General features: G+C 38.4%; 1 protein-coding gene across 10 annotated transcripts in view; it reads left to right on the top strand.

Annotated features, from left to right (window-relative positions):
* The window catches only part of LOC144092608 (unconventional myosin-IXAa-like), a 77110-nt gene that overhangs the window by 17622 nt on the left and 36921 nt on the right, over window positions 1-22567 (top strand). For all 10 annotated transcript variants that reach the window (XM_077625604.1, XM_077625625.1, XM_077625620.1 and 7 more), the window contains exons 2-5: window positions 1255-2212; window positions 17789-17883; window positions 17957-18019; window positions 20670-20769. In XM_077625604.1, the coding sequence (XP_077481730.1) occupies window positions 1337-2212; window positions 17789-17883; window positions 17957-18019; window positions 20670-20769 (1134 nt within the window). In that variant the 5' untranslated portion in view covers window positions 1255-1336. The remainder of the gene's footprint in view (window positions 1-1254; window positions 2213-17788; window positions 17884-17956; window positions 18020-20669; window positions 20770-22567) is intronic.

Here is a 22567-nt window from a genome sequence, read left to right as displayed (position 1 = left end):
GCAAGATAATTCAAAATACTTCACGTCACATGAAAAAAAAAAACTGCTAAAATGATACAGAAAGACGCATTAAATAAAGGCCAAAAACAGTTAAAACAGGAAACTGAAATAAAAAAAACCAAATGAATGAAAATCAAAAGTTATAACTTGAATTTTGATCAACTTAATATGTTCAGCTATGTATACTCTGTGGTGAACAATCGCGTTTATAGCCCTGATTTAATGGAGTTAAAGGTTTGAGCATACTTTAGACCTTCAGCAGAATGGCAGACCATCTGTTTCAGGCGTGCTCACAGACAAACACTTTGACACACATACTCTTCAGGTCTTATTTATAAGGATTAAGCCTTGCAGTTGTGAATTTATGAATTCCTGTATTATTGGGAATCCAGACAAAACGGTCTGTCAGGGTAACTGTTGAAATCCCAATTATTTTGAAGCTGCATCACATAGAAAAAGGTCAGCTGAAGGACAACAGGAAAGAACAAGCATGCAGCCATTTTATTGGCCACAGTAATTGTACTCTGCAGTATATGACCCTAATCCATTTCCTGTTTTCATCCCCCCACCTGCTGAAGTTAGGAATGAAAAGTGTGTTTAAACATTCTGATGAGCTGAGTTCTATTCATATCACACACACACAAATATATATACACATGGTGTTCTTATACGTGCATATCTGTTTGTTTTCAAGTGAGAAAAAGGAACTGTAATTTTGCACTGTAATTGCACTGATTACATTGACTTTCAGTAAAGGATTGTGCATTGTCAAATATAAGAGTATGCAGTGGAGTATTTGTATCTCTGGTGATTGCAATCTCACATTCTTTTTGCTATGTACTGTAGAGAAACATGAATGGCATGATTGTATTTTCACTAAAAAGGATGGCAGCTGCTAGTCACGGTGTTTGGGGCAGCTTATGTGTGCACTTGGAGTATAGATGCGTGTTAATGATAATCCTGTCGATCCTGAGGACTTGTGTTTTATCCAATGAGTGTGCATGTTGCGCTCCAGCAATATAATTTGACTACATTACATAATGGCATGTGCAATCTTTTTTTATAATCTTTCAAATTTCAGAATTTACCCCTCTGTACTTGCTTGGTAAATGTAAAGTCACATGACAAAGTATTTTTTTTGCCTCTGCTTGATTTTTACAGTTGTATACAGTATGTTAGCTGCTGCGTCCATTCTGAAGACTGTCACTGTTTCCGTTTAATCCAATATTCTTCTTTCCTGCTTGTCTTTTACAGTGGTAATGACCTGAAGTCTGTGGCCTCTAATGCATATTAAAAGACCCCCCTGACTGCTGCTAATGGGAACTCCTCCTCCGTCATGAGTGTTCGCGATGGCGTTGGCGGCATGGGCACTCTGGGACGGCGGCAGCGCTTCGAGGACTCGGAGTTCACTGTTCGCGTCTACCCAGGCACCCTGGCCGAAGGCACCATCTATTGCCCAATCAGTGCTCGAAAAACGACCACAGCAGCTGACACCATTGAACGTGTCATCGACCGACTTCACCTGGACCGTACAAAATGTTATGTTCTGGCAGAGGTGAAAGAGTTTGGTGGAGAAGAATGGATTCTCAACCCCAGCGATTGCCCTGTGCAGAGAATGATGCTCTGGCCCCGTGTGGCACTCGAACATCGCTCCTTATCTGGAGGCGAAGATTACCGCTTCCTTCTAAGGCTGAAAAACCTGGATGGTTCCATTCACTATGGTGACAGTCTCCAGATGTGGCTGCAGGTCACAGAAGAGCGCAGGCGCATGGTTGAACTTGGACTGCTGCCACAGCCCAAATCTCAAGGTGACCTTGCTGATTTATGCTGTCTACCTGTGCTCAATGAGCGCTCGCTGCTGGACAACTTGCGCTTACGCTTCCGACAGGAAAAGATCTATACCTACATTGGGAGCATCTTGATTGTCATTAACCCCTTCAAGTTCCTGCCTATATACAATCCAAAATATGTGAAGATGTATGATAATCACTCACTGGGAGCTTTGGAGCCACACATCTATGCAGTGGCTGATGTGGCTTATCACCAAATGCTACAGAGACAGCGGAATCAGTGCATTGTTATATCTGGGGAAAGTGGTTCTGGCAAGACACAAAGCACAAACTTTCTTATTCATCATCTAACTGCTCTCAGCCAGAAAGGTTTTGCTAGTGGCGTGGAGCAGATAATCTTGGGGGCAGGTCCAGTTTTAGAGGTAGGTGAAACCTATTTAACCATTTATATTACATTATTAACATTTAAAGACTACAGTAATACCTTGAATACGAGTCTCCCGAAAATTCCTAGCAATTTTTTTCCTTGAGATACGAGACACATTTGAGATACAAGTATACGAGGCGGTTCCCGATGCGGCTGCCGGTAAGTGCTAGTGCCAGTCTGTAATGAATAATGTCACATTTTAATATTAAACATCATAACCACTAGATAGGTATTTGTTACTTTATGAGTAGGTGGTGAATTAGAACAAATAAAGATGTCTTTCCATATTAATATCTTGTTTTTTAGGTCTATTTTTCAGAGGGTGGGAACGGATTAATTTGTATTTAGTTCATCTCCATGGGAAAAAATGATTTGAGATACGAGTAAATTCACATACGAGCTCGTTCCCAGAATGCATTAAGATCGTATCTCAAGGTATTACTGTAGTTGGTTACTTGAAATATGGTCTCCTAATCAGTAAAGATGACTTAATACTTGAAGATATTTGAAATGGTTCCTTAATTTCCGAGTGGCTTTTCTGTCTGTAACTAGATAATTAGCAAGGAATGTACTGAAAATATGGGTATTTTCCACTCCAAATAGTTGAAAAGTGCATTTTTACATGTTCACCTGAAAGACTTCTGAGGGCGAAAGAACAGCATGCAAAACCTTTAAAGTAAGCATTTAGATGACTTAAGCAATGAGAAACTCTGGTCTGTGTGATGCTTTCTTGGAGCTTAAGCTCAATATTAGATGTAAAATAAAAGGTGAAGTGGCAAAAAACTATTTTAGGAGGCCAGCATTTTGTTTTGTTTAGCCCACCCAGTGTTATCTGGTTACAAAATTGGGACTTTCGAGGTGCCATGCCATTAAAGATTAGACTTTTGAGAAAATGGGATCAGATGGAGAACCGGCCGAACTTTGCCTGATGTCATGCATCCTTAGCTGCTCACTGTGCGCATGGGTCGCTCATGGATGCAATGGGTGATTCGAGATTAGCTCAAAGTGCCCTTGGGATGACAGAAAGCTGCCTGGCCACTGAAAACGTCATCTCAGGCGATCTGTATTACGCCTGCTGCACATGGATCAATGCGGCCAAAGCTGAATAAATTATCATGCACTGCAAAGTAGGGCTAAACAAATGATCATTTTGGCACCAAAATTGTGATCTCAGACACCGATTCCGAGATTCCTCTTTATTGCTCCAAACTGATCTGGAAGCATTCACTTTAACACATGGATGCTTTCCTGCGATGATTACCAAACACAAGCTGCATGGTACTACCCAAATGTGGCAGGTCACACACACCAGTCTGGTCAAAGCTGTTAAAAAAGCATCCTCAGACTCTTCCTTAGCTGCTGTCTGCTTTTCTCAGCAGTTCGCAGGGACATCGTTAAACCTGGCGAATTACTGTTAATAAAGGGAGTAGGGAAAAAAATATCAGACCAAATTTCTCCTGAATAATAATAATAATAATCGGACATAGGCCCTGTCGTCATCATCAACAACAAAAAAGCCTACTTGTCATCACACCCAGAAACTGCGTATGACGAAATTGGTGGTGCTTCTCCATAAGCTGCGTTTACTCGGCAAAAGACCTAAATAAGTGATAGTTACGGACTTGTAATTTGGCATTCTGCTGTTATGAAGCCCCCCTAAGTGGAAGTGAATATCATTGACTGTATGACTCATAATCTTTGAGTGAAGCAAGCTATCCAACCAGACATATTGCGGAGCATTACAGTGGCATACTACTTTCCACTCCTATATAAAGCCTGTATACACAAAATTAGATTTAGCAATATTTTTTTCTGAGGGAGGGATCAATGACTATAGAAGGAACTGGAATTTGATAAAATTATGCAAAAAAAAAAGGTAATCTCTTTGTTGGTGTACAATTTTTGGCCTCAGTTTTCTTATGTTCGGTTCTTAGTTTCTGCTAAGGCACTTAATTTTTGGTGCATCTCATGTATTCACTGTTTAGATTTAGTGCCCATACGCAAGTTTTTTTGTAAAAAAAAATACCAATGTTTGTGGCTCAAATTGTACTTTCTAGACATTTGTATTGTTTATTCTTTGGGCTTTGCTGTGAATGTCCAGGCTTCAAATAGATTGGTAAACTTACAAAGTGCTGCTTATCTCTATATATCTCTTGGCTTGTTTAGTGTCGAATTGTGTAAACCCCTTTACAGAGGTTTATTGCACTCAACCCCAGCTGTGTGGGGATTATGTAGTGCACACAGGGGCTCTGTCTGTGGGCAACCAGTGGATGTCAGCGGTCACACTGGTAGATTCTCGCTTTTGTGATCAGAACACAGATCCCGACTGTTTTAGGGTAGCTGTGGTAGCGGCTCAGCTAAAAGATATAAAGGAAACTAGGTGTTTTTATATCATTCAAAACATTCCACTCATAGTCCTTTTCTTTTTTTTCACTTAAACACACACAATGGTATTTGTCATACACTAAATTCTTGAATCTTGTGCAACACTGACTTGAACTGTATGCTCAAAGACAGGCGAATTCTTTTTGTATATCGTCTAGTGTTACTGAATTTATAGAGTCTTATCGCTCACCATCACGTCACATGACCGCCAGATATTTACACTTGACGTATTACCAAAGAACACGGCAATGTTCTGAAAGACAAGTATGCCTTAGGGTACTTCTTAATCTGACAAAGAATAGTAGTATGTCAAAAGCAAAACCCATTCATCAGTAGATCTTTATGGTTAATGTTTAAGTACGCTAGATACACAGCAACACGATCTAGGGATTTTTAGTACAGAGAAGCTCCCTTTAGTTGTTGCCATAGTTAGATTGCATACTGTCTTTTGATGAAGACATTGATGCTAAGACTGAATAAGTGGTGCTACTAAAGAAGAGGCAGAGGAGGAGTAGAAGATGAATTGCAACCAACATGAGATGTTTTCTGTATCAAATACATCAAATACATATAGAATATGTAATATATTTATTTGCATTATTCTGTACTTTTTAAACTTTGAATCCTATTTTACCAGTTTTTCATGACATTTTGTGTTGAGAGTACCCAGAATGTCATTTTCAAATTACTTTAGATGTTCCTTTTTGGACCCCTTTTCAGACTGCAGATTTGTATTAATAAAGTTGTACCTTTACTTGTGAATGCCTCTAGGTACGATTTTTCAGGTTACCTTTGATATGCAAATGACCATCCCAACATACGAAAACAAGATCCAAATTACAAAGTCCCCTAAAACGTAAATACATTTCCAGTATCTGTTATTTTATTTTGAAATTGTCACGGTAACATTGCAACCTGCTTGCTTTAGTTCCACTTGGTGCATCGCACAACAATAACAACACTCTTTTGACCGCCGTTTGGCGTCAGGGAGTTCTTTATTTGAAATTATTGGTGCAAATTAAATGAATAAGCGGGCCTTGTTATTCATCGGAAAAGAGAAAAAGCCTAGCAAAATGCAAACTTTGTTTTTTCACTTCCCCTGCCTCGCTGCCCCACCCTATGTGTTGACATTCTTGCAAAATGGTGAGCTTTACCACTATTTCACAATAATACTTAACACACTGATGTTAATGCCATTATAGTATTGTGGGATTTGGAATTGTTACCTCTCCTAGCTCACGTGTTTAAAAAAGAAAAAAAAAACTACAACCACAGTCGAGAAAATTCTTTGGGAATGAGCTCTACAAATAAGCTCACATCTGCTTGCTTAGTAATGTGCAAGGTGCATGTTGCAAAGGCCATAGCTGAATGTTGTATCCATTATTCTCTGTAGTGTGGTGTTTTTCAATTTTTATGAAAAAAATGTTCCTAATTAGAGTTGCAGTTGTATGATTCATTTTTTTTGGGGGGGGGGGGATTTAGGGATTGATGAGTTGCTCTCTCTACAAATGTGCAACTCATTCCGCCGCTGCAGCCAAGTAACTCGACAATGTAGCTGTTTGTGTCCACTCACAGACACTGTATTTATGCTCTGGCATGCCAAGGTTTGCAGGTGCAAACCCCCTTGCCTATACTATACACATAAATCAATCTGAACTAAATGTCAAATTTGACCATCTGCCGTACTACACCTGAAGCAGTACGTCACACAAAAACTGAATGGAGAAAGACAGCTTGTTTCTTCGCCGGTTATTGTGCCAAAGCTATCTACTGAGAATTCATATCCTGTAAGATACATTGTTTCTTGCTCTTACTAGATTTGTTTTGCTACTCTGCTGAAAAATAGATATTTCAGTGTGTGTTAATGTGGTATGAAGGAGTTACAGCAGTGAGGTGGTTGCTTATTTACTTTTACTCATTCAGGAATGGCCATAGAGGAAGAAATGGTGATAAGACCAAGGTCTCTGATGGCCCATAATGCTTGGAGTTTGACCAAATCAGCATTTAATGGCTGAAATTGAAACCTGAATTTAGAGAAACCACGTTGAACATTGGAATAAATTTTAATGGCTTTCTTTTTTCAAATTAGTTCATTTAATCTTTGGGCTGGTCTTTACTGTTTTAGATGAAAATATTCAGCCACCAAATATTTTACTTCTCACTACAAAATATTTCCTTTGTTTCCTTTCCTTTGCAACATGCACTTTGCAGGTTACGCAGCAAGCACTTTACTTATTTGTCACTCGGTCTCTAACTCTCACCTTGTATTTCTGTGTTGTGCTGTACTTTTTAATAAACAGTGAGAGAAAATGTGAGAAGATTATTAGTAACACTTAATGTAAATGCACTAGAGTTACAGTGGCAATGCTGATTTCCAAAACGTTGTTGTCCATGACAGAAAGTATATAGCTGTATCCTGATGGGAAAACATAGTTGACATACATTTGGAAAAAAAAACGTAATATTATAAAACCAATACAGTGGAAAGACCACAGTGGATGCATGCATGTTGTAGAACAGGCTTAGATGACATTTTAGCAGTGGTATGCCGTCAGGGCCTTCAAGGCCTTCTCTGCTGGCCTAAGAAATATCTGAATCACAGACTGATGTTAATTATATTTTGTCCATTAATACTTATTAAATAATTCCAAATTGTCTGTTAGCTTCCGTTCATTGCTTTTCCCCCTGGTTGCACTGCTTCCTGGTGTGTGTTTTCATATTGAAGCATTCAACCAATCACATTTCAGCCATTATTTTCAGCCAGAGGTTTTATAGCCATAAAATAGTTTTTGCTGAAGACGTCACTAGGAAATGCACGGACCGCCACTGCATTTTAGAAATACGAAACATGTCAGCATTGGCTTAGCACCTAACAAATAACACTTGCACAAACCCATACACAACATTGAAACCGCACACAGAAGTTTCTAAATAAAATACCAATTATGACGCTTTTAATCTCATTATACTTGGATAAAGACAATAAAAGTATTCAATTCAATTAAATTCAAATTTCTTATGTTGTCATAGTAGAGTTTAATTCCCAATACACGTGAACACGGTATAGGGTTCAATGCTTGAAGGATGGCTGCGGTATTCTTGTATTGCCACACGATGCCCTATGTTTGTGTCACTAGGTCTGTCTAATTGGATTGACCTTCTTTCTGTCTTTGGCAATGGGACTTAGCTTCAGCCTTGTGGAGGTGCTACATCACACCCCTCACCTGGTTTGAATGGCTCTCCTTAGCACAAACGGACAGCTAATGCTTGACATGTGACCTACATACAGGTGATAAGACCACCTGCTTCAAGTGTGACTTTGTAGCTCTGTGGCTAAATGTGTGGCAAGAGCTTTTTAAATACAGTCCTAAATGCTGGCCAATGACTGGTATTACTGGTAGTAAAGCTCAAGTCAGTTACTAATTGAAGATTTATTTTAGTTTTAAACCCATGCGACACCCTTGAGAACAAGCGGAAAAAATAATATATATATATATATATATATATATGTATATATATATATACATATATATATATATATATATATATATATATATATATATATATATATATATATATATATATATATATATGTATGTATGTGTGTATATATATACATGTGTATATGTATATATGTGTATGTTGTATATACAGACGCTCCCCTACTTACGAACATTCAACTTACGAACAACGGTACATACGAACATGTCTGCAAATTGCGTTTAAGTCCAAAAATGTTCGCAAGTCCAATTTTGTATTTCGCCTTTTTCGGAGTAGTACTTCTTTCCGCCGCTAATACCGACGCCTGGCGCTGTGAGAGCTCAGCTCACCCAGCATCTACCTTCTTCTTCGTTGCAATGCGGAGGTGCGTGAATGTATCTCCAGTGTGCAAAGAACCTTTTTCATTTGTATCATTAAATATCTCATGCATCCAATATTGAATATGGTTGGTAAAAAGCTAAAGGCTTCTATTGAGGGAGTTGCAAGGAAGAGGCAAGCCATTTCATTTGAAACGAGTGGCAATAATAACGAAGCTTGATGAGCGTGAGAGTGGTGAGCGTTTCATGGGCATTGAATTGTTCGACCGTCAGTACCATTTATAAACAGAAAGATCGAGCAGCAGGACCCAAATATTGAACGTTGCACAAAGTTTGCAAATCAATTGAATGATGCCATACAGTGCTACCGCATCATTTATGATGAAAAAAAGAAGAAAACTGTGCAATTGTCATTAGATCGCTTCTTTTGGCCAGTTTCTAATACATAAATCTCTCTCTCTCTCTACAGTACTGTACATATTCTCTCCATTTTATTAAATGTTTTTTTTCTTCAGTACAAACCAATGCATGTTACTTATGCAAGCCTTAAACATACAAATGCACTTATATAAACCTTCAATATACTTATATCGGCCTTAAACATAAATTATAATACAAAATATAGCACTGAATCAACTTACAAACAAATTCAACTTATGAACAATCGCTCGGAACCAATTGCGTTCGTAAGTAGGGGAGCGTCTGTATGTGTATATGTATATATGTGTATATGTATGTATGTGTATTTATGTATATATATGTATGTATGTGTATATATATATATATATATATATATATATATATATATATATATATATATATATATATATATATATATATATATATATATATATATATATATATATGCATTTTTTAAATTTGAAATCAAGTTCTTAAAATACTGTACAATATATGCTTTTAATAGTCAGATTATTCTACAAACTATATCTACCCAACGGCAATATCGGTAAAAGGCTAAAGTATCATTGTTGCTTCTAAATCTAGCCAACGCTTCAGTAGAACCGGTTACGCTGCTCTATTCTTGCTTTGTTTTTCCATTGTGATTGTTGATTCGCTCTAATCCTGAGTGCACTTGGCTGGTGTATGTTCATTTGAGAAACTGGGAAAGGTTTGGCCTAGCAGTAACTGATCTGTGTCAACAATTGACAACACTCTCTTAGAGTTTGTGGAAGGAGAATGCTGGTATACATATTTTAGGTGCTGTGGTGAAACGCCCCGCATCCAATTTGTCATCATGTCACACAGTCAGCCAAAGACTCAGGAAACATGCCTTATATGCTAATTCCAGCACCACACAGCCAAATGCTGTTTTCAAATATGAACAATCTTTATATAGGCACTGCTAAACCAATGTGTGCATATAGGGGTTTCATCCAATCCCATTTTTTCCCTTTTTTGATCTATGTACAGTATTGTTATTTTGTAAATGCCAAACCCCTCCAAAAAATTATTATTTTGTTGGGAATTTGAGAATACAAACTTAGAAAACCTCTATCAGAAAACTTTAAATCTTTGGTGGGGGAATGTCTCACTTTGATTCCATGTACATAATGTACTAACCCTAAACTTTTCAATATGACTCTGATGGTAATGTCAAACATCATTGTGGCCATGATCACAGATTCTCGGATGTGAAGAGACTTTAGTAAACTGTTTATTATAGAATAGCAAGATGTAATGATATTCATGTGTATACTTATTTTTTTTCTTAATTGACATTTATGACTGAGTTAGTTCCTAACTCAGAAAGCTATCTTTAACATAAAAATGTGCATATTTGAACAACCATGGCCAGTTCATGTGAAAGACATTTACAGGAAGCATTGATCCAATTTGATAATGTATTTTTTGTGACTTAAAATCAAGAACCCTGACTAAAAAAAGATTTAGACAACAAATCTGACACGGCAGGTAGTACTAGCCCGCACTTAGAAATTACGTACATATTAACACAAGCTCCAACCAGCAGCAGTCAACGTACTGTTTGCTCTGAAAGATAGCCCTGTTTTCCTAATTTACTTTGCATTTGTCAAACACATATACATGCTATATCATTCTAGCCTCGATCACCACCCAAGCAGAGACACAAATTGTAGGATATTTCATAAAGCAAGTTCAATCCAATATTGTTATATTACTTAAACTTGGTAGTCGTAAAGTCATATGTGGTGTCTGGTGAAATGTATGCAGACTCCCTATGAAATATTTTTTTTGTTTTTAATTCAACATGACATTGTTCTTACATTTAGTAAGCCTTTAAGCAAAGACCATATGGATGTGGGAGGATATGAACGTGGCAGATTTACTATCTGTTACATCATCAGGGATCTGCAAAACCTGTTACACACAGAAACCGTATTTTTACCCTTATAGGGCGCCCTTAAAAGTAAAAAAAAATCTCTAAAATGGAAGGGGCGCCCAATCAGTCACCATAATGTTGTGCCCATTGAGCCAAAGCGCCTTGCGCATGGGCAAAATCTAGAAATTTCACTCACAACTGAGACAGCGCCCTTTAAATCAGTAAAATAAAATACGCTAGTCTTTGTTAGAGCCAAACCTTTGAATGTATTTATACATTGGGGGTGCTGTAGCTTACCCCATCTGACATTGGGCATAAGAAGGAATACACCAGGATGTGCTCAGCATGTGACCACCGTGCTTAAACAATTATTTGTTCACAATTGTATAGAAACAAAAGCACCCCCAAAAAACTGAAGGTTTAGTTTTCTCTATGTATGAAAGGCGTTCTTATTTTCGAAGATCTTTACTCTTTCTTGGCCAACAGCGTTATTTTGAAAATTGTCCCACGAGTGACTGATTGTTGCAGCAGATACAAAGCAAGAGGGTCGCAGAGCAGCTTCAAAACGAACTCCTATTGAGAGGGGCTGGCAGGTTAAACAGTTTTGCAAGTATCATGTTAAAATCAAATTCCATGGAGATTTGTTATGCATTTCATTGAAGTGGGTGCAGTGGCGTCAACAATCGGCTTTTGTTCGTCTGTGTCAGTGGACTGACCCGCACTGAGCCAAGACTGTGGGCTGAGTGGAAGGAATGGCGGCATTTCCTGACAGTTGAACAACAACTGCTCTCCTACACATTTCTCAAAACTCCAAACCACCAAATTTCAGGCTAATGAGGATACATAAAAGCTGATAATCACCCTTTACTATTCTAAGACCATAGCATACAGTATTTTTCTTTTATATTCTAGTGTCTTTTCTTTGCAAACAGAGCAACTGCCGCTCATTCCAGGGGATGATAAACTGGAGACCCGGAGTGTGGTTAACTCATAAAACTACAGGGATTAGCCATCATTATCCTATTACATAATTGACATATGATTTATTGTGATTGAGAATGGTGCCCAATGAACTTGTTTTTATAGTACCAAGTCATGCCGCAGAAGGAAGCATACCCCTTACACAAACTACTTTTTTTTTTATATGAGCCCAATCACAGACTTTTTTTTAGATTATTCGACCAATCATTTCATGTTATCTACTGTTCTCAAACTCTGAGCTGAACATTTTGGCTGTAAATTAGAGTTGAAAACAAATTATGCACCCAGAAAAGTTGAATAATGATTACTCTGTAACTTTATATTGTTTTCAAATGCAAAGCTAGATCTTTGCAAATATCTTTTTTTTTGATGTGTTAAAAAGGTAAATAGAAGTTTTGATCAAGGACTACAGAAATCAGACCCTTCACTGTTTTAAAGTAAATATATACAAATAGAATAATTGTAAAAAATAAAATGAATAATTGTCTATGTTTTTGCTTGTGTGCTTTAAAAATATAAATTTAAAACAAAAATATATTGCTTACCTCATTTTGAGTATAACTGTAGAACACTATGCCATTGTTTAGCCCCAAATATCCCACTAAAGTAGAAACTGAAACTTGATGCTTCTTTACTTGATCTTGTCTGATCCCCTTCTCTCTTTTGTTCCGCCGTGCTTTGAACTTCTCCAGGTTTGGGTAAATTAGCCTTAGCAATTTCGGCCTTGCTGTCTTTAGCCTGCTCTCACACTTGAGGAACCAAACACTTTTATGTAACACATTGGCAAAAGTTCAGGAGTCCATTTTTGTTTTTGATTTTTTTTTTCCCACGACAGAATGGGAAGGAATAATAATTTGGGCAACTAAAGAATGTGTCCGAAACTACACTGTGCAAATGAGCTCATGCATGAAATTAATCAAGCTGTACTACTATGCACATCGTCGATGTGTGCCTACTCCATTTTATTGTGGCAGGATATTATTTTATTCAAGAATAACAGAAGGAGGCCTTCTGTCCCGCTCTTTAGAATATTTTCTCATCTTCAACTCCAAAATTCTTTGGCACACTTATGTTCAAAGATATTTTACTCTACATGTTTAGAAATGTCTACTCTGTGATTTATAGACTGTCCTTTAATGTTTAATAATTCCCCACAGAAATTGTGTCACTGGTTAAATTTAGAACTTATTTGCCATCATTTACATCAGGCCATACTTTGAGATATGGAAATGTATAAATGCAATTCTGGCAATCCGCTAAAAATCAATCGCAACATGAAATCAAATGTTGGAGTTAAGGCAGACAACCTACTGGACTGAAAAGAGAATTGGTGGTTATTAATTTATAACACTTATTTATTCATTTTCTGAACCGCTTTATCCTCATTAGGGTCATGGGGGTGCTGGAGCCCATCCCAGCTGACTCTGGGCTAGAGGCAGGGGACAACCTGAATCGGTGGCCAGCCAATCGCAGGGCACGAGGAGACAGACGACCATTCACACTCACTCATACCTAGGGGCAATTTAGAGTGTCCAATCAGCCTACCATGCATTTTTTTGGAATGTGGGAGGAAACCGGAGTACCCGGAGGAAACCCACCCAGGCCTGGGAAGAACATGCAAACTCCACACAGTTGGACCGACCTGGATTTGAACCCGGACCCCAGAGCCTGAGGCTGACACGCTAACCACTCATCCACCGGGCTTTATAACCACAATGTTTCTAAAATAATTTCACAATACACATTTTCAATCATTATTGCATTAATTTGCGTTCTAACTTATATATTTTTTTATTATTATTCATTCTTTTGGGCAGAAGGGCCTGCGAAAAAAAATCAAGAATGATACTCGACAGAATCAGGTTTGGTCTCCACGTAATCAACACTTTTTCGTTGTTGATTCCTGGGGTGGATAAACCTTGCAGAGCAGGACAGCCCTGCCTGATTAATCACTCGGGTCACCCTTGACAACCAGCTCTTAATGTACACATTCATTGTGTATATGTTATGAGGGAGCTGACGCTATATTCTTTGTCTTGTTACATTGTGAGAAATGGTTGCTCAAATGTATGAAAATGTCCTATCCTCGAGTGCCTGCCATGGTTTTGCCAGAATGTGCATTCATTTGGAGATGAGGGTGATTTCACAGTGCTAACTGAAATATAATTCAAATCATTCCATCTAACAAAATCCTTTACTGTGCTTAAATGACAGTTTAGGCAACTGCTGATCCACTTGGTGTTCAATATGAATGTAAAACAATGTAAAACCATTAAAAAACACACAAACAAATAAACAAATGCATAGACAAAAACCTGTAAGTATGTAAGAAAGGCATACTCATACATACAATATACTATGTAATAAAAATACAATGGAGAATTATAAATTGTGCATAATGCCCTTTTGGGTCTTGGTTCAGCAGCAACCAAAAAGCCTCCTTGTTAAGTCCTGATTGCTGGCTACACTAGCAAATCCAAATTTGGGTGAGCTGGAGAGCTGTCGTCGCGCACCAGAAAAATCAAATGCCGTGTGACAAAGCCATAACAAGCAAGAGATTTCTTTCTGACGGACCAGAATTTGCCACAGCTGATGATGTTGACAGCTGTTTTAGTTATTTTAATGGTCACCACATTTTAAGTGTGTGATTTTTTGAAATAACATCCTTCATGTTGGGCTTGGTGAACGTCATGCTGGCACCTAGGGCCAAGGGCCATTGCTAGGCTTCATTATGGATGGGTGGGACAGCATACTGGCTAGGGAAGAATGTCTAAGGACACTTTGGCAGTGACTTTAAGTGGCTGGTGACTCACCAGGGTTTTTGTCAGACTAAGAGCAGTGAGTCAATCAAAAGAAAGTATTCTCTTCTCTGGTTGCTCATCTGACTTAGGTCTTATTTGAAATGCAGACAATGCATCTCTGTTTGGTTTTGGACCATGGAGTCACATGACATATGAAGAATTCAGAGCATTGAAATGATTTTTCTTTCACTTGGGAACTGGTGACTGGGAAGGAAGGGAGATGCCTTTGCGTGTTAAATCAGGCACTTTATTGAATTGAATTCTTTTACATTCATTATACAACTATAATGAGATTTAAAGCGTTCACCATATAGTGCACAAGTAACAACAGACAGACAAATAAACAATAAATAAATAAGAACAGTGGTACCTCGACATACGATCTTAATCCGTTCCGGGACTGAGCTCGTATGTCGAGCTTCTCGTAAATCGAGCGAACGCTTCCCATTGAAATGAACTAAAAACAAATTAATTTGTTCCAACCCTTTCTAATTCTAATTTTGTTTTAATCTTTTTTACCTTTATTCTACGGGTTGACTCCACCCGGGCATTCAGCCGGAGTCTTCAAAACGAACGCATCAAGAGTTGTTTGTTTTTGCCTTCCCTTCAAAATATTTCGAAAATGACGTGCACAAATGTCATCACAATACGATAACGCGCGACCACCTGCCAGCTTGTCAGGGTGCCTCTTTTCTACAAAATCCGAAAACTCTTGCCACTTTGTTGTAACTTTCCTGGGTGATTATCTAGGCAAAAGTCTTGATAAATTCCACCGCAGCTTTCAAATTGGAACTATCTTTTATCCACAATAAAAGAAGGCTCGCCATCTCGTCATGAATGTCACTGCGCCAGTGGGAAATTATAGTTAGTCCTTTGGAAGGCCTCTTCTCTTTAATTGCGTCCTTCTGCTTAAGGATGGTGGATATGGTTGACATATTCCTCTCGTATTGCCGAGCAAGCTCGGTGACACGTACACCACTCTCATATTTTTCAATTATTTCGCGCTTAATATTGATTGTCAACGGTCGCCTTTTCTTTGCAAAACCATGCCGATCCATTGTTGTTTACTTTTAATGTAAATGTAGTAGGCATTGGGGGGGGGGATAAACTCCGCCTCGTGCTCGTAGATATATTTTATACACGAAAGAGATGCGGCAAGACAGTGCCATGGCCACCTGGCTTGCTCGCATCTCGAAATTTTTCTCGTATCTCGGGCGAATTATTCGATCGAAATTTTCATCGTATCTCGATCATCTCGTAGGTAGAGCTGCTCTTAGGTCGAGGTACCACTGTAGTCTAAGTGAGCGCAGCAGAGTGAAGCGGGCTTGTTCCGTCTAGTCCAGGATGAGTTCCATGGTTTTTGGAGACTTTTAATATGGCATGTGTTCTCTCTCTGACTCCCATTTACCATGAGTTTGAACGCGATTGGCCAATTCAGAAAGAACCATCTCTCTACTTCTAAGACTGTCGGCATGTTAGTGCATCTGCCTTATCTCAGTTGTATCTTTTTTTTTTAAATTACTGTGCTTATCTGTAGTTCCACAAGCTATAGGCAATAATGGTGGGACTTTTGTCTTTGTCGTTGTTGTTTTTTTCATATATATATATATATATATATATATATATATATATATATATATATATATATATATATATATATATATATATATATATATATATATATATATATATATGGTTTTAAATGATAGATTACCAACATTTGAAATTTAGCCTAAATTGGGCTTTTTTCATCCACTCTTTGTATGCCTTCTTTTCCTTTAAATGCAAAATGAATGTTCACATGGCCCTTCCCAATATTTCCATAAACCATAGCTGCATTTCCTGATTATGGGGTTCTGGCTAGAATAACTATGCACAAATGGCAAATATTTGACAAGCACAGGAATTACTAGAAATACTTTGAACAGTGATCGCAGTGTGAAAAACAACCTCATCAAATCAGATTCCCTTTGTGTGTTGACTTTTAAATGACTGAGTGAGCTTGTCGACGTCTGGTCACTTTACAGCCACAATACCTTGGCTCCATCTCAAATCTGTCATTGGTCTGCTGTTGGCTCACGCTCTGCTTCGAAGCCAGGAAAAATGTTGTTGACCTACAGTATTGGAGTGTGTAAAGCGGTGCAATGATTTCTGTGCAAACAGGTTCAGCTCTCTAGAAGGAAACGGAAACAAGCTCTTGCAGTCTGATACCATGTTCTAAATGATTGAATGATTCAATTTAGAACATACTGTAATGAATTTTAAAAGTAATCATGAAAATAATTTGAGGTCTTTAAACAACATATTTTTTAAGCTTTCCCATTTCTTTAAAAGAATTAATTTATGGCCCATTCTGCCATAACCTTTAGTACCCTTGCACCTTGTTTTTCGACCAATGAAATAGAACATACTGTACTTATCATTAGGGGACACTGGGAAGAGTTGACATTGTATTTTAAAAGTAGAGTCATTGAGCAGTTTTGTTTTGAGGAAAATGCCAACACTGAGCACCATTATTGACACTCATTATTGTTAAATTAGTACATTGGAGAACTATACTGTCTTGTACTAGAATGACACTATTGCACCAGATGCAGCAAAAGTCTTTTAAACGTCCACACATTCTCTACCCGGCTCGGACTTCATGCAGTTAGAGTAATAAGACCACTGTGGCTGCTTGGACTTCTACTGCTATTATATGTTTTTATGTCCTTCTGTAGACAGACACTGATACACAGAGGAATTTGTTTACTTGTGGCAAAGCTGCAAATAACTGTAGAATGTATCCAGTGTGAAAAACGACTTCACCCTACAGGCAGCCATACAAGAAAAACAGTGGTAAAGGGAAATACTCTAGCCTCCCTAAAAAGGCAAAACTACTACATGGCCACACGGACGCCGTTAATCACCAGTGCAAGGCCAAACTTACTCTGTCAATTTGTTTTTCTCTGATTTAAATAGACCCTAAAACCATTTTATTAATCTGCTGCTGACTGACATCATTTGAAACTATGAAGAAAAACATTTCACTCTTCTGTCCTGACTGACAACATTTCAAGACTATGTTTGGGGAAAAACTCTGTACTGTATACTTCCTTCACAAATTAATTTCTCACAACCATATATATTCTGGTTCAAACATCATTTCACCTTTTACACTACATTTATTGTTTCAGATTATACAAGGCATTTTTCTCTATTTTTGCTCCTGTTGTCCTGCATATTATTTGTTCTTACCAACATGTCTTCCGCTCTTTCATCTTCAGGCATTTGGCAATGCAAAGACGGCTCACAATAACAATTCCAGTCGCTTTGGCAAATTCATCCAGGTCAACTACCAGGAAAGTGGAACTGTGAGAGGGTAAAGACACTTTTTTTTAAAATTCCTAAATATATTCATGAAATATTTTTATCAAAATGTATCATCGTTTCAGCGCATATGTGGAGAAGTACCTCTTGGAGAAGTCAAGGCTGGTCTATCAGGAGCATAATGAAAGGTATGTTCTTCAATTTCAAATCATACTGATATTTAACAAGAATTTCCAGTGTTGCATCGGGTGGTCGTAGTGTATTGTGTTCATAAGTGAAGTCAACACACACAAAAAAACTATAAGTTATCACAATGCATTGAATAATCAATTATTTGAGTTGCCAGTAGTAATTCAGTATAACTGTCCCCTTATGTTAGCAGTGCACTGTAAGTGATACTGCAAATTAGCTCCAATAGATCTACGTGTAAAGCAGGCCAACGTTTTAAAGCTCCTGATAAATTGTAAAGAGCACTATTATGAGAGACGTATCAGTGTTTAGTTTACCTCAAAATCAATTCATATCATGCACTTCAATAGAGAAGTAACCATATTATGTGGCACCTTTTATGGTAATATACCACTCCGTGCAAAAAATATCATGCTCTGGTTCTCTCAGAAGGTACTGAGTTCGAGGGGTCGATCCCAGGTCCGGACATTCCTGTAGGGAGTTTTCATGTTCGCCATGGGCTTGCATGGGTTTTCTCCAGGTATTCCGGTTTCCTCCAACATCCCAAAAATGTACAGGGTTGGTGGTTTGAACACTTTAAGTGGCCCTTGGTTATGAGTGTGAGTGCAAATGTTTGTTTGTCTCCTTGTGCCCTGCACTTGGCAGGCCACCAATTCAGGATGTTCCCCCCTGCCTGGTGCGCATAGTTAGCTGGGATGGGTTCCGGCACCACCTGTAACCCTGTGAGGATAAGGGGTATGGAAAATGAATGACTGAAAGAATGGTTCTCTCAGTTGACAAGTGTGTTTGGCTGAAGTTCTTAATTTAAGTGTTTAAGCAAGTGACACTGTTGTGTGGTCCAGTATGTGATTTATTGGGAAAATTCAGTTCAAAGAAAAGCTTGACACTAATGCTGTGGCCTCCTGACTGGAGGTTTTAGTGAGGGTTAACCTCACCATGGATGCTAGTTGAGGGCCCCACGTTAGCCGCCCCTTAATGAGATGGATTGCTGACTGCAGACCCATAAAATGTGCTCACGTTTTTACGAGGAGGACTTTGATTGTGTTGCTTATGACCTCTAACCTCTGTGTTGTTGCTACATCAGAGAAGAGACTAACGACATCTTATAGGAAAACCTGCTCATTTCTGGAACAAATAGTACATTTTAACTCGTTCATTCAGTTAAAGTTTTGAGCGTTTCAAACATAATGAACAGTAGGTGGCAATAATACCTATCATGGAGCTAATTTCATTTTTTCGAAGTTCTAGAACAGGGGGGTCAAACTCAGTTTGGCTCGCTGGCTAGATGTAGCATCCATTTTGACTGGACTCTCATTCATTCCCTGCCAGTCAAAATGGATAGGACCACTAGCGCCGTCAATGACGCTGAAAGATGAGCCAGTTTAACTGAATTGGACGTCGTTGTTAATGGCTGGCAGTGTCAATTTTCTGTCACTTCTCATTTTTAGGGGACTTACAAGTCTCTACTTTTTCCTCATTATGGTCGCGGGGGGTGCTGGAGCCTATCCCAGCTGCCGGGCCAGAGGCGGAGGACACCCTGAATCGGTGGCCAGCCGATCGCAGGGCACAAGAAGATGGACAACCATGCACACTCACACCCACACCTAGGGGTAATTTAGAGTGTCCAATCAGCCAACCATGCATGTGGGAGGAAACCGGAGTACCCAGAGGAAACCCACGCAGGCCCGGAGAGAACATGCAAACTCCACACAGATGGACATGACCTGGATTTGAACCCATGACCCCAGAGCTGTGAGGCAGACGCGCTAACACCACTCATTCCACCGGGCCGCCCTACTTACAAGTCACTTCCTGTAAATTTTGGATGATCTCATTGATTTTGGGGGTATTTCTGCTTGCTGTGTATTGGTCACTTTCTGCTGATTGTTTTCATTTTTTGTCCATTTCCCGGTTACTTCCTGTTATTTTTGGTGGCATTTTAAAATTACGTGTTAACTCATTGTCTGCCATTGACGGCACAGTTTTGACTGCAGGGGTGAAAGAACGAATATGCCTGCGAATAAATATTGAACAAATTGCAATAATGCGAGCACTCAATCACAGACCTCACCAAATTCTAGTTTTACAGTGCCTGTGTCAAACTAAAATGAAAGCATTTAATTCTGTATCTACAGTATGCATGAGCTACAAAGTCAGGCAGGATCGGACCCCCTAACTAGAAGAAAGAGCTTTATCTTCACGTTTGCACTGCAAGATTATCTTAATACTTGCACAGCAAACTTTCAGTCTGCATTGTTGATGTGAACACGTGTTAACCACAAAACTTGGTGTTCAACATTATCCAAACTATTAGTCACCAACCAAACTTATTGTTGTCCGAAGAGTTTTTGTTGTATAGTCATGAAATTAGAGATCTACACCCACTATGCACTGGTACTTGAAAGCGCCTTGTGAAGTTTTCTACATGTCTTTTTCTATGTTGATATGTAGTAATAAAGCAAATCATGACAGTTGATGTACTTACTGTAAATATGAATTTTTCATTTCCAATAAGCGTGATATTTATTTTCAGTAATTGCTAAACACCGTGAAAGGCCACCTAACAACACTTTCTGTGACAGATGAGAATGTTATTCTTGTAATTTGAGTTGAAGTAATACAGAGTAAAGTGACTTTTGTGTCCCCCAGGAACTACCATGTGTTTTACTACCTGCTGGCAGGAGCGAGTGAAGAGGAGAGGACAGACTTCCACCTCACGAAGCCCGAAGACTACCATTACCTCAGTCAGGTAGGGCTCATTTTACTATTCTATAGACTCAAGTGTTTCCTTCAAGAGAAGATAAACTATTGTCGCTGATTATGAGAGATATTTGATTGAGGTAAAAATCATCCTCTGAAACAAGGTTGGGTTTCTTTCCCGCACTGATGATTTATTTGTTAACCAGAGTTTGTTTGTATCTATGCTTAAGTAATGAAATGTGGTTGTATTACGATTTGTAAATTCATACACGAATATCACTGCATAGGTAAAGAGAAAATAACTGCTTTTTGGGTGTGAACATGAGAGCGTGGTATATTGCAGAAATCCCGGTGACCTTTCAGAGATTTTTATACCTCTGTATGTAAACCTGTCCTGTTTATCATTGTCAAGCTTTTACACAGATAGTTGCAGCAGTAAAATAAACTGTACTGTACACTTGGCATGCCCAATTGCACGTAGACAGACGCATAAACTTCCCACATTCATGCACACACCTGCCACCACTGAAAAATCATGCCACTTTGCAAAACAGGTTTCACATGTTGAAAGAATGAAAGATAAGAATTGCGAAATACACAATGCACAAATGGAATGTGGATGTTGTGTAAAACCTGTTGCTACCTCAAGAGCTTTGACAGCTATACCATGACTACTGGCGACTTCCTCTCCTATGAAATCTTAACGCCTACGCTGAGAGAGCAGCAGGGAATTCCGTTCATTCCTCCTCATCCCTGAACTCCATGCACAAACACACATATACATACATAAATTCTATTGCACATTCTTTGCACCCTCTTCATATTCTTCTTGCCTATTGGAAGCTGTTTGTTCCCCTTCTCTCTCTTCTATGAACTTTTGGACAGATTTCTAAACCCAAACCATGTTAGACTAGCCAATGTGAAGGCACCCTGTTTTCAGACTATATAAACTGGCTACGATTAGCGCTCATTTTCCACATTCATAACCCTCTTTTCATTTGACTTTGGACTTGCCAGGCTGACAAAATGCAGTTTTGCATTGTGCTTTTTATGCATTAACTATGAGAGCGGATAATTTATCTGTTTAGTTAAGAGTGGAGAAAATCTGATTCGGCTTTTGAATGCAGGCTTTCAATCTTAAAGGGAGCTGTCAATCAAAATATACCTGGGCAATATGACAAAAATGTATCACAATAAATAAAATATGTCACTAGATCTCTAATTATCACGATAACCATCATTTTTATGTCTCTCAAATTTGAAACTTCAAACTTCTGTCAATATGTCAATACAATACGACTCCTCGTTATTCAATTATGAAACTAACTGTGACCTTACTTAAAAGAAAATATATATATATATATATATATATATACACATATACATATATACATATATACATATACATATACATATATACATATGTATATATATGTATATACGTGTGTATATACATATATATATATATATATATATATATATATATAAGATATGCTGATTTTAGTGTTTTTGCTGTTCTCTTGTGCAGTAAATAAGATATATTTTTTCTTTTAACAATCCCTTCCGTGTCTTTGTTTAGAATAGGATAGGATGAGGAGCGCTGCCGAGGGTCAGTGAATTTCAGTGTGCCGTGTATGACTTTTGGTCACAAGTACAGATAAAGTACCCGACAGGGAGACTTGACTTGAATCTTTTACTGGGTAGGCTCAGTGTTGTCCTACATCTTCTAATCGCTCATTTTGGCTGCGTTATAGTCCTTTCGCTTTCATGCTCTGTGTGCGCCGCTCTATTGCCTCACCATTGTTTTTGTCCACCGGACATTGGTCTGGAACTAGCGTTCACGTCAC

This window comes from Stigmatopora argus, chromosome 2, assembly GCF_051989625.1.
Source record: "Stigmatopora argus isolate UIUO_Sarg chromosome 2, RoL_Sarg_1.0, whole genome shotgun sequence".
Classification (NCBI taxonomy): Eukaryota; Metazoa; Chordata; class Actinopteri; order Syngnathiformes; family Syngnathidae; genus Stigmatopora; species Stigmatopora argus.
This window is presented reverse-complemented; position numbering and strand designations above follow the sequence as displayed.